The 16,020-nt window shown below is 32.4% G+C and overlaps 1 protein-coding gene across 1 annotated transcript; it reads right to left on the reverse strand.

Annotated features, from left to right (window-relative positions):
• Window positions 1-10,076: 10,076 nt before the first annotated feature.
• LOC124356650 (UDP-N-acetylglucosamine transferase subunit ALG14 homolog) lies at window positions 10,077-12,419 on the reverse strand. The gene has a single exon (XM_046807777.1). It carries the CDS (start codon window positions 12,069-12,071, stop codon window positions 11,400-11,402), a length of 672 nt encoding a protein of 223 aa, XP_046663733.1. The 5' UTR covers window positions 12,072-12,419; the 3' UTR covers window positions 10,077-11,399.
• Between the last annotated feature and the right edge of the window lie 3,601 nt (window positions 12,420-16,020).

Raw genomic sequence — 16,020 nt, forward strand, 5'->3', positions numbered from 1 at the left:
GAAACAGGAAAAATTACCCAATTATTAAATTAATACATTTTCAATTATAAAAAGTTTTACACTTAAATTACACAAAATGTATAGGAGAAAACGTGTTATTTAATCATTGATGTGAGTGCCATGGAAGGAAGGTGTATCCTGTCATTATTTAACAAAATAAACACTGCAAACTGGCTTTTGAAACAAATCTACCATGTTACAGCAGGCATCATGGTAAACTATCAATATGACAATTATCAAACTAAAACCAACAATAACCTAGTAACTTACTGACCTCATGAAGAGTTTAAAACCGAGTGCTCAAACTGCAACCCATTTGTTTTTCGAGACAGAGATCAATCCTTGAGGTGAAGCTATCTACAGCTCTAATTATCTCTTCTCTACTGGTCCGTGTTTTTATAGCCTCCCTTATCCACTGCATCATGTCCTCTCTAGTTGTTGGTCTTGATTTATACACTAGTTCTTTTAGTCTACCCACAAGTAAAAGTCCATACACGTTAATTCAGGAGATCTCGCTGGGTAGTTCACAGGGCCCGCCTCTTCCAATCCATCTGTCAGGGTATTGCTCGTTTAGAATTAATCGAGAATCTTCGGCGTAGTGTGCTGGTGCCCCATCGTGCATAAACCACATACATTGCAAGACTTTCCTCAGGGATTTCGATCAATAAATTAGGCATGTGACCAATGAGAAAGTTGATATAAACTACTCGGTCCAGGCGATCGTCAAAGAAGAATGGCCCTACAATTTTTTCACTGATAATACCGCACCAGGTATTTAGTGTCCAGTACCTTTGGTTGTCCATACTTCTCGCATCCAGTGTGAGTTTTCAAACGCCCAGTATCTCATATTTTGACGGTTCACTTCTCCATTACTCCTTAACGTGGCCTCATCCCACCACAGAATGTTACGGTGAAAGTTTTGATTTTGTTGTAGTTTTTTCTCGAGCCCACAAACAAAAGTTCATTCTATGAAAGTAATCATCTCCATGGAGTTCTTGATGTAATGACATCCTATATGGGTGCATTTTTGTGATCGTGAACGATTCTTAAAACAGATCTTTGACTCATACCAGAATCAAGAGCTACTCTTCGTGTAGAAATCATGCCGGATTTAGTTCAAAAGGCTGCCAAAACTTTGGGTGGCCCTATCACTTCTCTCACGGGTCTAGCGAGTTCCTTTCCTTTGTTGTGGTCAGGTTGAACATGACCTGTTTCACGAACTCGACTAGCAAGTCTTTGAAAAAAAAGTTCCTGGAGTAATGTTCGCGGTCTGGGTAACGTTGGGCATAAATAAGAGCAGCAGCTGAGTAATTTTGGAAAACATTCCCCAAACACCATAAGCATCTGGAATGCCTCCTCATTTGAGAGAACGGCATTTTAGAACAAACAAAACTTACACTATGTACTTTAAAAAAATTTAAATTAATATCTACCTCATACCACATGGTCACAAGAAACAACTGAATAGGGAGGAGACGATTAGTAAACAGAGATTAGATAACAGACTAAGGAATTGGTTCCAAAGTTCTTCCAGGGGCTACTCGTGTATTTGGGATTGTTAGAACACCACGGTTAGAATTGCTTTTGAAACATGTTACACTGATAGAAATCCTGATGTGTTTTGTACTACATTATTTAAAAACAAATTAAACTTAAAAGTCCAACTTGTTTTCCATTTGTTTCATTAGATTTTGATATTAATACAAACTAACTTAGTAAAGTTATTAAAAAAATCTATTTTTGTATTACAGTTTTGAAACCATTGGAGAGAGACAAACTTTAAATGTAGAAAATGTTTATTTTTTTAAAGACCTTTCTAATTGATGTACAACACAACCTAGGTTGCTATTTGATTTTTTTTTAGATTGGGGCTGTTAAGTATTTCAAAATTCTATGTGTTTTTAAAATGTGTAAATTTTGGGGTAGGGTGGCATTTGATGATATTTTTTTCGATAAGCCATCTCATCATTAGTTTTCAATAAAAATATCGTCTCTCTACATTTGTGCAGGTAGTTGCAATAAATTTACCACAAACCCCTGATTTTTTAACGTTTTGGTGTACCCTGTACATAAGCGGCAAGATAGGTTCAAACTTTTTGCATCAAAATAATCAGTGAAGAAATACCTTTAAAATGAGGTATAACTCAACATACCTTTACATTTGAAAATTTTCCAAAAAACCACCCTACCCCCCCAAAAACTACCCTTTTGGGGAGTTTTTTAGAGATTTCAAAATAATTTCTCCAAATTCTTTGGGGTAGAAATAGGGGATTTAAGTTGTTACGAATAAATCTACCTCGTTTGGTTTGGCCGCTATACGTACTGTAACGGGTGGTCTGCCTCACCCTGTATATTCTCCTTTGTACAACCACACTTATACCAATTTTACTATTCTTTTGTCATTGCTAAATAATCAAACATTGCAACTTGATTTTAAATTATGTAAAGGAATTTGTTTCTTAAGCTTACTGAGAAACTGAATCTAGAACACCCTGTCCTGGCATGGACTTTTTACAACAAGCTATGTTGATAAAGCATGAAAAAATATAGACAGACTAAAAAAGTTGTGAAGATTTAAAAATAACTATTTCTGAGATTATTTTTATAATATTTATTTAATAAAGCAACATCTAAAAATTAGATTTATTGTCTCAACAGTATGATCCTGTACGAATACAAGACAGCCAAAGACCCAGCCGATGGTCCAAAAGGCCAGAGGAAACACACAGAAGACAGCCAGGGTAAGTGATTTATTTCCTTTCTTTGAAATCTTCCAGTAATACAGACGGAAATATACAAGAAACAGTATACGAGGAAAGGAATGATAGTAGGGGTATCAGTACAACCAATACTGACCTCTTAATTCGTCCAACTTCCGGCAAGAGAGGGCTGGATGGAATACACTGACTTCACCTAGTGGTCATTATACTGAACTAACTAGGAAATTCACGTAACTCGGAGAACTCTGGTGGTGATTTTCAAGATGCAGTGACATTAACAATGCAGACTATATCGGGTTGTCCTTAAAAATGTTGGAACAATTTGTATTGTGCCTTTAGACCAGCCAGTATTGGAAAAGTTGTCACCGTGCCAAACACAGTATCATGATACTTGACCCTGCAGTGCCATGCAGATTTCCTTATCACAAAACTTGTTCATTTCAAGCATTTCTATGGCAAAAGATGTATAAATCAAGTTATACTAATGGTAACTTATCATATTTGGTGTCATGTTCAACAGTGTTTGTGAAAAACAAGACAATCACAGAATAAGTACAGTATAAAAAAGTGTAAAATGTATAATTTTTCTAAATAATATTTTTATCTAATAAAATAAAAATATTTTAACACAGGAATTATATTTTATTATTCTACATGATAAAATAATCAAATTTCAAGACGTTTAAACAAAAACTTACTTCAATAACTGTGTTAGTAAGATAACCAAAATAATAATAATTATTTTAAAGAAATACTTACTGTAATAACTATGAATGTATAACAAGTTTTACAATAACAATGGCAAAAAACCATAATAGTGTTTTTTTTATATTTAAGTATAACGAGATATGTATGTAGGGCTTCGCAATTCTGCACAAAAAAATGTATTTATCTATATTTTTTTCTATGTTTTTCCGTGTAGCCCATGTGTTACCTAAAATATTAAGCAATTGTGCACCCGACGGGGTACAAGATAGTCAGATATTTATTAAAGCACGGGATCACATTTAACATACCATAAAGACAGGCAAATAATAAAAACGCAATAATGAAATTCATAACGAAAGTCCGGCGTGTACCTGACAATAGCGTATGACATCTAATGTTATAAACTTTAAAATACATAGTGACAAACAGATCACCACTATGGCATTTCTTGAACTGGATTCTGGTGGTAGCAGATCTTCACTGTGACACTCATAAGGTTAACCCTCTCACGTTTGCATTAAGTAGTGCCGATGTGTCCTTAGCGAGACCTATTTATCCAGCCGCTAAAGCATAAACATGTAATGGTCAACTGTTTACTTCATACTTAGAAATGTGCCTTCAAAATTAACCCTGACTAAAGTACCACCATGCGTTTTAAAGGTATTTATTAAAGTGATAAATAAAAATACGCCTTTCCATCTCCATTCATGAAGTTACTTTTTTTAAACAGAAACAAAACTCAAAGAAATAATTTTAAAACAGCGTACTTATAACATTGACTTATGTCAAAGCCAAATGTATAATTCATGATTTATTTCGCTGCAACTAATGTTACGACTTGAACTTACCATGTTCACGATTATACTAAAATATAACGTCAAATAACAGGTGCACTCAATTGTGGACCTGAGGAGACAATGAGACTACCACTTCAACTATTTATAGGTGTCTCTGGTGTTGAAACAATGTAAATGTTTTGTTTTGAGCTTCTTCGTCGTCGACTCTCTTTGGATCTCTTCAGACGAACATGACTCCAAATTCCAGGAGTCAAGTCTGAGACAGTGTTAGGTACCAGACACTGCAATAAAAGGAAGGTGAACTGGAGCTAAACTCAAAATTCAATAGGACCTCAATGCTCCTCGAACACCAGAGGAATTTCACAGTTCCTGTTTACACCTTTGAATGCATGTGAAAAAAAGTTATATTTTTCTATATAACTTTTGAACATTTCCCAATTGAACTATAAATTTTTATAACTTTAACTATAACTATAACATTTATGAATTCCCATTGCCTGAAATTTTATTTAACAAGAGAATAGTACACCTTCAACTAAAGTAATGATCTAAACAAGAGGTTAAACATGTAGAATTCAGTCTTCAACACTTCTCATCTACCTAACATGGAATTCCTATTTATATGACACAAAAAAGCTGCATGTCAACTTTGGATATCTATTTCCAGCAATATATACTGTTAGGAAAGTAATATATTGTATAACACTTCACTCAGGTATCAGAAGTAGATATAACTGTACAATAAAAAGATATTAATGAAAAAAAAAAGTATCTATGTGTATCTATAGCTGAGTCGATATTGCGATACATCAATTTCTTAAGTACTTTTTTTATTGCAACCAAAAATGTATTTAATTTATTATGTTATTTTACTTCATTTTGTATATAATAGGGTGCTTTATATATTTATAAGATTTTTATTTGTTTTAAGCCTTTTAGGACAATGCATCAGTTTTATGCCACTGAATTTTTACTCTTTACAGCCAAAATTCAAAATACTTAAGCTAAAGTAACAATTGATGTAATATTGTAAACTTTTTTATTTTCCAAATTTGTTTTTACTGATTTTGTTGTAAGTATTGTTACTGAATTATCTTTACTATGGGAAAACATTTTTTCTTTACTAGTTTTTCTGGCTGGTAAATTTACAGGAAAAAAGGGCATTTAATTGTCAACATATTGGTACCAGAAGTATTTATGAAATATATACAGTAATTAAAATATAACCGTTTATGAAAGCATTACGAAATACATGATTCAAGGTTTTTCGTAATATAGAATATATTAACAGGTACTTACAATAATTAAGGTGAGCCTTATAATTCATCTAGTCCTAAACAGTTAGACCCTCCGGATACACTATTAGTGTTGAGACCAGAACTGACAGTTAAGCTTAAGTCATGGTCTTCCCACACATATATTTTGAAAACTTATGCAGACCAGTCACCCAGCATCTTTGTTCAGGCATATGTGTGCGTTTAGTGCTGTAATGTAGATATAGAGTCATATTCCTTGAATTTTACCACCCAAATACTCCGGCATTATCCTTCACGACTCCAGTATTTCCCTATGATCTGATGTGTGCAATACTCTGACCAGTTAGAAACAATACCTGATAATGTATTGCAAAAACACAATAAGGCAATACTTCATGCCAAAAGAAATGAAAACAATTTTGACGTGTTCACAACACTTATTTAACTTACACTTAAGCAAAAGAATGGTTGTACACGGCTCATAAATTATTGTGGGGAAGGATAAAACAGGTGTCATGGGCAACAGGATTGAACAATTTGAAAGCCAGGCCTCAATGATTTTCCTATCTGATAATACAGCCAACTGTGCCTCAAATTAAGTAAGTTAATTATATGGATTTTAAATGTAAAAATGGAGAGTATGTCCGTTGGAAATAAATAAACATAGTAAACTGTAATTTCCACCTTCAGTTCAGGCCTGAATAGTCTGGACTTAAGGTATCACTGAACATTTATAGAGATGGGGCCTTAACAGATTGTAACAATTTGTAAATCCTCAGTAAAGATCTGAAATATTAAAACGCAAGTCAGTTGCAGGTCACACATCTGAGGCTCTGCTTATAACATGGGGCTAACGTTGAAAACTGCATTATGAATATTAACTCGTCTCAAATCAAAATACGTTTCACTAGGTTAAATTTTAGTGTGTTAATGCTATTTAATTGCTAAAATCTGATTATCTGTTAATACTAATTGTTGATACCTAGTTTTATACTCAGTATATATTTTCCCATAGCAACTCTATGTTGAATATAAATTATAAACCATTAGTGTTAATAGATAATCATATTTTGAACAGTGTATTAGCATTTAGACACTAAAACCTAACCTTATATAGTGCAACATTTATGGATGTGAGTTGAGTTCCTATTAATAACATAGTCTTAAACTTAAGTTCTTGTTAGGAGCAGAGCCTTAGATGTACGGTCAGCAGCTGACCCGTGTTCTTCTATAAAATGATTTCAGATACAACTCCAGAGTTCAAATTTTGTAACTTAAATGTTTGTTGCTTACATCTGCTTGAGTGTTTCTGAATCACCTACTTATCTGAATTTACGTGACTGATAAAATCTCAGTTGGATTGAATGTGCTCCCAGCGCAGATGGGGGGAAGCGGGTAGATTTTTCCCACTGTGTTTGAAAAAAACACAAGTGAAAAAAACATCACACACACATCACAGTGATCACATTCTTTCTGTGTGTGATCAGAAAGAATGAGATGGCCTTAAACAGTTTAATATTCGTACGTTCGATCAGAAAGAAGAGCAGGGAAAGTCACTTCAGAGGCTACGTTCTTTTGCTTAAAAGTGAAGAGTGAATGGTAGCAACAGAAAGTTCTTTTACAACAGAATAAAACATCAAACAGAACTTTATCAGCAGAATTGATTACTTACTTATTTTATCAAAATTGTTCCCATATTGAATATTTTCTGTAATTTGTAAGCATTGTTACAAAAGAAACAATTCTTTTTAATATTAAGAATTATTAATAAATAATACTGCTATTTAACATCAATATTTAGAAGAAATGCATCTCTTTGGTATTTCAGTGGATGAATTACTACCTCAACATTGCCTAAATGAATTTTGATGCTGAAACATATTTTGAAAAGAAATAAATTCATTACTACTAGGCCTATTTAATTGTGCACCTTATTTAGCAGCTTTTCTTACGCTTGACCAGTTAAAAAATTGAAAACTATTAATTCTAAGTGTTGCGGTCAAGCACTACTAACATTAAAAAGTTAAAAGGTAATTTCCCATTTTATTCCCAACCAAAGCTTCATTATAAAACAATAAACGTTTGTTGATAGCAAAAATGTAACTAAACAGAATGGAATGCAGAGGTGGACATTTCTACGTTCCATCACTTGGAGACTTATGGAAATCCAAATAGGGTAACTAATGATACTTTAAAAATATATTGTTTAGAACACCTTATACCAAATGTGTGGTATAAGAACAAATTAATAGAAGCTTAGTTTATAATGAGGAGTTATTCATTCAACGTATCCAACAGAACCTCCGAATCTCATGTCTCCTGCAGCAAAGTCCCAGCCAGACAGAATGTTCAAATTCAATTTCGTATTTCTTTTTAATTACATGAAAAGGCATACAAGACTGTATTCAATTGCCATTCTAAATGGTAAATAGATCTTTTAAACTTTTCTAATAAATTACGACAAATCTGAGATTACTCAACATTTAAAGAATAAAATCTATGTTCTGAAAGCATATGTTGGTAAGAAGCATTTCTGATATGAGGGATGTTAAAATACCTGTCAGGGTTCAGACATACCTGAATAGTCAGGAAATTTAAAAAAGATAAGTGAAAGTTTGGGACACTTCTAAAAGATGCAAAAAGACGGGGAATATAGATTTTCTTTTTAAAGAAAGAATGTTTAACAATTTTTTATTGTTCCCTCTATTAAAGGGTTGCCTTAATAAACATCAAAACGTTTAGCTCAAAAGTTGTGAAATTTATCATATTATGAGAAAAAGTTTAGTTGTTTATCTAGGTATTATTAGTCCACTTATGAATCCATTTATAATCACATCAAGAAGATTATCACTTGTATGCTGCAATAAAAATTCAGGTATGAAATGTATGCTTTTTTCCATAAATAGTTGTATAGTAAATTTTCAGACAAAGCAAAAGAATAATAATTATGCATTGCTTTGTAATGATGCAACAACTTGCTTCAAATACATTTTAGTGACTTCTTAGAAGGAAACTCAATCTTTAAAAAAGGGTTGAATTATTTTACTTCTTCATTCTTTAGAAATAAACCATTTTGTGAACTTTGGCAAGTCACCAATATATGCCTTATTATTCACATGGGTATTTAAGTGTAGAAAGTGGGTTTTCTATAAAGACCTTGTAGAAACTTTATTTGAACAAAGCCTTATTGCACATAGAAAAGCGGATAATGTTACGAAATCCTTTGGTGGCATACATTAAAAGTGCAAGTAGGAGAAATAGGAACGAATGAATAAACATTTATTTACTTATATGAAGAATATATCGAATAATATCAAAATCAAAGACAGGAAGATAGAAAAAAGTAATTTGAATGTTCAGTTTAACTCCAGTACACCTTTATCTTAGTGAAACACCATTTGTGTTGGAAGTAGGCCAACTTTGATGGGAAAAAGTAATCTTTCTTTAGAATCTTGAAATAATTTTGTAAACCTAGGTATATAACTAGAATATCTTCAGATTTACCAGATTTTCAAGATTTTATCTTATGATATTCTCCTGTACATGGATTTCTGACATTCTCTTTTGTGTAGGCTTTAAAAATGATACATTTATTATAAAGATGGTAGTGTAAGATGTAATGTTCAAACATTTTTGTATTAATATATTTACTTCCCTGTATAGGCTTGCTCCATTTATCAATAACCAGATAGAAGTTGATAGTGAATAAAAAAGTGAGGTTTTAGAATACACCCCACTACTAAAATTTAAAAATATAGCCTTTATAGTATTAATTTATCAATAAAAAAATCATTTATTTTGGCTAGTACTATAACAATGTAAAACCACTTTTAACAATGTCCTATGATAGTACACTTTCTTACCCACAAAAACTTTTTAGAATTTTCACGAACCATATATTACACAAAAATTAAGGTACTTTGGCATTATCCGGAGACCACTATTTTTCAAACAGTCTTCTTACCTGGTATTGAAAAAGAAAAATAGAAGCGATGTCAGCAAGAAGTAGGTCACTCTGTCCCTATCTACTTCTTGTTACTACGTGATATTAGTATGTTTAGATTAGGTAAACATAAACATTTTTTTTTGGGTTACTAGTACACCAAAGTTAAATAAAACCTGTACAAGCGCTGACGAGATCTGAGCTTGAATTTGGGTACTATCTCGCGGGATGTTTTTTTGTCTTTGCCAAAGCCCACTGTTGGCCAGGGGCATTTCCAATCGGTACAATCACGACCTCAGATCACAACCCAGAGTGTTCAACTTCTCCGATGTCAGATCACAATGGACAACCTGGCACGTTGGATGATCTGAGGTTCAGAAAATACCGATCAGCAATGCCCCTGGTCACTCTAGGCCAAATAGCGTCTTATCTTACTAAGAACGTAATTTTTTAAGTCTGGGGTGAGAAAAACTGTTGAAAGATAGTGGCCATAACACAAAGTACTGAAATTAATAACATGCCTATTTAAATTTTTTTTCCTTTTACTACATTATTTTTCACTTCGGTTTTTTTACAACTTAATTGTTTCATCTTTTTATATTCACTTTCTAAGTATTTCCCTTTAGAAAAGGAACAAATAATGTAAAGTGGGAAAGTAAATATTCATCTTTATTTCATATATTTTGTAATCAGCTGTTAAAAAATAGTTACAAGAAACCTAATATATATCTACACATTCCTTTCTTTGGCTCATTATATGCATTAAGTACATTAACTAATAATAACAAAACCTTTTTAACTATTAATTAGCAACTTTCCTAAGATTAAAAGTTACTTGTCAAACAAATTATCCCAACCTAGATATTTAATAAGCCTAAATATTGAACAGTAAAAAGTATTGAAAATTTAAAGTTAATTAGGTGTTTTAATCCAAAATGTAATTCTCTAATATTACTACACTATACAAATTTCAATTCTTTACAGGCTTATTCATATAATGTAACAGTAACATTTTTCATTAGTAATTTCCTACGCTTAGATTACTGTAGACAATTTTTGATGAAAAAATATCAATCACAAATTCTTCTAGCCATCAGAGAAGATGTAGGCTAAAAAGAGGATTCTCGGGGGAAAATAGAACCTAGGCTAAGCCTTCCTCGAGACAGTATCTAAACTCAAGTTCTGACCATGTAATCACTCTATAGGTATTGTATTGAATAATAAAATTAAGGTGATATTAAATTTATACTTTTTTCTATAATATACCGTACCTATGTAATCTATCAACCCTCCTATATCATGCAACACAATAATAGATAGGGATCTTTATTTATATTACTGTACTTACTACATTAACATTTTACATTACTAATTTTACTTTATTTTATTCTATAATCATCTCAAATGTCATTTAAATTTTTCACTTGTAATACATTTTAATTGTAAAAAATTGAAGTTTTTACAAGCCTAGTAGTAATGAATTATTATTTAAAAATTACTCTTTTCCTGCAATAGGATAATACACAAAAAATTATAGACTAATAAATATACTTTACGCATAGTTATATATAAACTGGTAACAATCAAATAAATATATACTAAATATAATACAACATAACATTCAAGCCAGGTTGGTGGCAAAAAAAAACTGTTGTTTAATGCACTTAGGGCTGAGGTACATTCGTTAAACTTTGCACAAGTACATGTTTCTTGCAATGACACTATAGTATTAAAATTATTAATTGAGAGTTCTTTATATCATAAATAAATAATAAAATGAAATGGCCAGGTTTGCAGTATGTCTCTTACTATAGGAACTAAAAATAAATTCGTATATTTACAATATTTACAAGAGCGAGGCAATATTTATATAAATATAAATAGTTTACCAGCAATAATTTTTAATTTAGTCTTGAAAAACTGTCAAATGTGGTCATTTTCAGTATGAACCACTTTAAAACTTTATTAGTAAATCTCAAACGACTCGTCCGATATACTTCGCTCTTTTACATTTAGACATTAATTCTGGCCATTGAACCAATATTTCATCAGCAAACCACTGCAATATTCTGCCAGAAAGTGACATTGTTTTCACTCTACAGATGCTTTCTACAAATACTACTTTATTGTCAGATATAAAACAGCACCTCATTAAAAAAGCTATTCCACATATTGGAATACAGGTTCCTGGTCCATTGCATAAGACTAGTTCTGGATTAAATTTTAACATGATTGGAATGGATGAAAGTATAGCGTATAAAGTTGTAAACACAGAAGTAAAATAGGACTGATGAACACTGCGACTTCGAGGAATCTTAAATACTTCATATTTGCTTTGACGGTCATTAGTTTTAAGTTTACTCTCTAATTCGTGAACTTTTTGTTCACTCCACAAATCAGAACTAGCCATTATGTACAGTCTAGGTGAATATCTGACAGGATGCAAAGATTCTACAAGGTACATCATTTCCGAAGTATGTCCTCCAGATCCAATGACAATTACGGTTTTCACAGAATCTTGAGACAATCTTTTAGATTTTTTCCTATACCCTTTAACAGTAAAAACCATTAGTAAAACGGTTCTAACAATAAAAACTAGAATAAGACTTAAAACAACCAGAAGTACATTAGTATATAACTGCAACATATTTTTTTATTGTGTTACACAATCTATGCTCTTTGAAACTTACAGTAAAAGTGTGTTAATGTAGAAGAATTTATAATTTTATATAGCTGATATAATTTTATAAATGATTGAATAATATTGTTATACATTAAACTGTGGAATTGCACTTGAGGTTATGAAATAACCTATAACTTACACGCTAATGTCTCTATTTTTTTAGTTTTAACAAAACATGATTAAGTTTCCATTCTTAAATCTAGCCATGATAATCAACACAGGTTTAAATTTCGAAGAAACCGATTGTAATAAATTGGTTTGTTACAATCCGCCAACAAAATAAACAACTAATTGACAGCAGAACTGACAGAAAGCCGTCGACCACTAAAACGAAATAACTGAAACTGAATAGCAAGGACGACAAACTTATTGCGCGTGTGCGGAGCTCATCGATATTGTTTCCCGCTTCTACACTATGAATTTGTACTATAACGAAAACATCTCGTATTCATTTGGGAATTAAGTAACAAGATAACTACACTTAGATGGTATCGTCACCTTTTTAAACATTTTCCCATCGTATATTATTTTTTTATCATGTAGCATACTAAAAAAATGTGTATTTAGGGCATCCTAGACTATGCAGTCCTCGTGTAAACAATTTAAACTCATGTCTACATTATTTTAATAACAGGTTACGATTCAAATTAACCGTGTTATTGAAACATATTTATAATCTTTACATATTTAAACCGGTAAATGTGCCTTCTTTGTTTAGTCCTTCAGACCACTAGTTTTGATTATTATACAACGGCGGATATATAATGCAATACAATGTCTACTTTGTTTGCATCTATATGAAGCAGGAAGAATGGTACAGAGCTTTAAAAGATTTAAGTACGGGTTATTTCCTCACAGAATATTAAACATGATCGAAAGCTTATTTTATTTCTATTTCCAACGGCAAAACATTTACATATACTGTACAATGAAACAGTACTTAACAAATTTAACAATAAGTTAGTGGTAAGTTGAATAAATGGGTAATTACAATTGACAAAGACAACAAACAGACAGACAAATAAGAGATAATAGATAATAAACAACGTTAGAGCATATTACAATTTCAGCAGAGTATTTTGATTGTTTCCTGATAAGATGTGATATATCATGAAAAATCCAGTTTAGTGACATTCAAAAGTTCTTGAAGAGTACCGTTCTCCAAAGATGTGCCGTTATCTCTGTCCTCGCTGTATCTGGTCTGCGAAGGAACTCTTATGTCGATTTCCTCGAGGAGCTCAGAGCAGTAAAGCACTCTGACCGAAAACCAACTATCCTCAAAAATTTCCTTTGGGCGGCCTGCAGTCAAGATATTTGACCGGTCAGGTAGGATGGCCAAACAGGGCTGGCATACTCCAAGACTTGCCTGGCCAGGAAACAGGAAGCGTCTTTAGGACATCCTAGACTATGCAGTCCTCGTGTAAACAATTTAACTCATGTCTACATTATTTTAATAACAGGTTACGATTCAAATTAACCGTGTTATTGAAACATATTTACAATCTTTACATATTTAAACCGGTAAATGTGCCTTCTTTGTTTAGTCCTTCAGACCACTAGTTTTGATTATTATACAAGTTGCTTGCTGTAACTGTAAATGGTTTTTCAGAGTTTTATTTTTCCTCCAGTGACATTTTAATTTGGGAAATTTTTAGTAAACTTCCCAAAACCTCTCAAAAGCCACTAACATAATTAAGACAGGATCAATTTCATGGATGATCAAATGCCTACCATTATGCTAAATAGACAAATTGAGGTTGACATTTTAATATGTATTGATACAGACACATATTAAAATATTTAACTAGCGGCCATTGTTTTGCTAGTTCTTTAAAATGTGTTCCTATTTAATGTATTGTTCTTTAAAGGCATGCGAGAATGAGGGGTCGAACAAGTAAATTTTCTGTTATAAGCGTTATTAATGAAGTATAAAACGATATCAGTGTACAATAACTCAAGGTTCGAGCTCTATTATATTCTAATTGAACGTAAGCTTTGCATGATTTTAAGGCGTGTTCTTAAATCAACAACAATATTTGGTTATTTATACCTTCTTTACTATTCCATATTTAATAGATATATACTCTTGTAGCCGTACAGTTTGTATTTTATTATTGGGACATATTTTTAGTTTTGTGTTGTGAGGAATACATTAAATGCGCATTCACTATAAGTTGCCGAACCCTTAATGGAATATTTGACCCGATTTAGAGGGCGTTGGCCAGCGTGATCACGCCGTTGCATGGTTATCACGATCTGACCGGTCCGGCAATCGATAACTGGATAACGTGTCGGCTATTACGTCACTTTCCTTGTTGCATCAGAATTAATAAAGTAGCCTTTGGAGTAAACAGGGCTCCACGTGCCCTAGTTTTACCTGTTCTACACGTTTTCCACCACGATAAAATTTCCATTAAAGAGAAGGCCACACTACTAGCTATCCCAGAGGGTGCTCTCTATAGGAAAGACGTTTTTCCAAGACATAAACAGTTTATAATATCGGTTTGTATAATTGTTCTAATCTTGTTGTACTATATAAAGATTGTATATTAAATATTTATATCGTCAGTCTAAAAGTGATAGTATGTTAGGAGTATTCAATGAATATAAAAGAGTTTACCAAGAACATGAAACGGGAACTGTGCAGCCGATATCTAGGGTGGATTCGACCAGTAAGTATCCAAATTAAATTTGACCTTTCAGCAACCAGAAAAAAAATAAACGTTGCGATGGTGTATTATGTATGCAGTGGGCAATTTGACTGAGCAAGAATATAACAGTCATTTGGGAAAAATAGAGCTCGAGAAGAAAAGGAGCTGGACAAACAGAAAGCGATCGAAGGAAAGGCAGTTATATTGACAATGGACGTTCAGTTCACCAGTTCAATTTGAACGCCAGCTCTCTTTATTATAAGACAAAACTTTACCATAATTTCACGGTTTATGATCTGGCCTCTTATAATTTTAAACGGCACTGGTTTAATTAAACACAGTCAGACTTATCAGCAAATACTTTTGCCATTTTGCATGATCGACTTTTTAAAAAGCAATTATTGTGATGGCGCCAAACCTGACATTTTGTAGAGCGATTTGTCAACCTGACATTTGTCAAACAGAAACAGCATGCTTTCTAATGCTGTACTACATTTCTGTTACTAAAAAGAGCCAATTTGAACAATAATTTCTGGTTAAATGACACACAAAGGTGGAAGTGTACACGCAAGATAAAAAAAAACTCACCAAGTGCTTTTCTAAGACTCATAACTTCCATTATTATGAACATATAATCATTGACTATACTACTTTAACTACCCAATGCGCCGCTTAGTAGCCAAAGTATTGTTGTTGTGGTTCATCATTTTGTCAGCTTTTATGTTCTATTGTACTGTAGTTATGTTCTGTTTTTTCTAAAATAAGTCGTACTTGTTCATATTTTACGGTTGGAGCTGTGTTTAATTTATTTTAGAAACACATTTTCATTTCTATTTAGAAGTTAATGCCTACTTTTATAAAATCACATGTTAGCACGTAATTACAACACTGAGGGTAGCTGATATAAGAATGTTTAACAAAAAAAAAAATCAAGTTTTCAAAATATAATGCTACCTAATCCTGTTTTTCTCTAAGGAGCTTTTGAAATTTGTTGGTGATTTGGGAAATACTCATTTCTAAAAATTAATAGTTGTTAAATGGGTTGTTGTTATTAGGCTATACATTCAAAATAGTTTAGATGATGAAGTTTTGATATGTACCTACAGGATTATTTATGTAATCTATGGAATGTATCAATACATAACGTAGCTATGGTTGGAAGGGCCGATTCAATTGAAGCTTGAGTATAGCTCCAGTCCGCCTTAATTTTATTGCTAAACTCAAAATTCAATTGAATCAACCTTCCATAACATAGCTACGTT

The sequence above is a fragment of the Homalodisca vitripennis genome, chromosome 3, assembly GCF_021130785.1.
Source record: "Homalodisca vitripennis isolate AUS2020 chromosome 3, UT_GWSS_2.1, whole genome shotgun sequence".
Taxonomy (NCBI): Eukaryota; Metazoa; Arthropoda; class Insecta; order Hemiptera; family Cicadellidae; genus Homalodisca; species Homalodisca vitripennis.

Bases quoted from the DNA above. Each gene is read 5' to 3' on its own strand.
- LOC124356650 (XM_046807777.1), bottom strand. From the start codon at position 12,071: ATGTTGCAGTTATATACTAATGTACTTCTGGTTGTTTTAAGTCTTATT.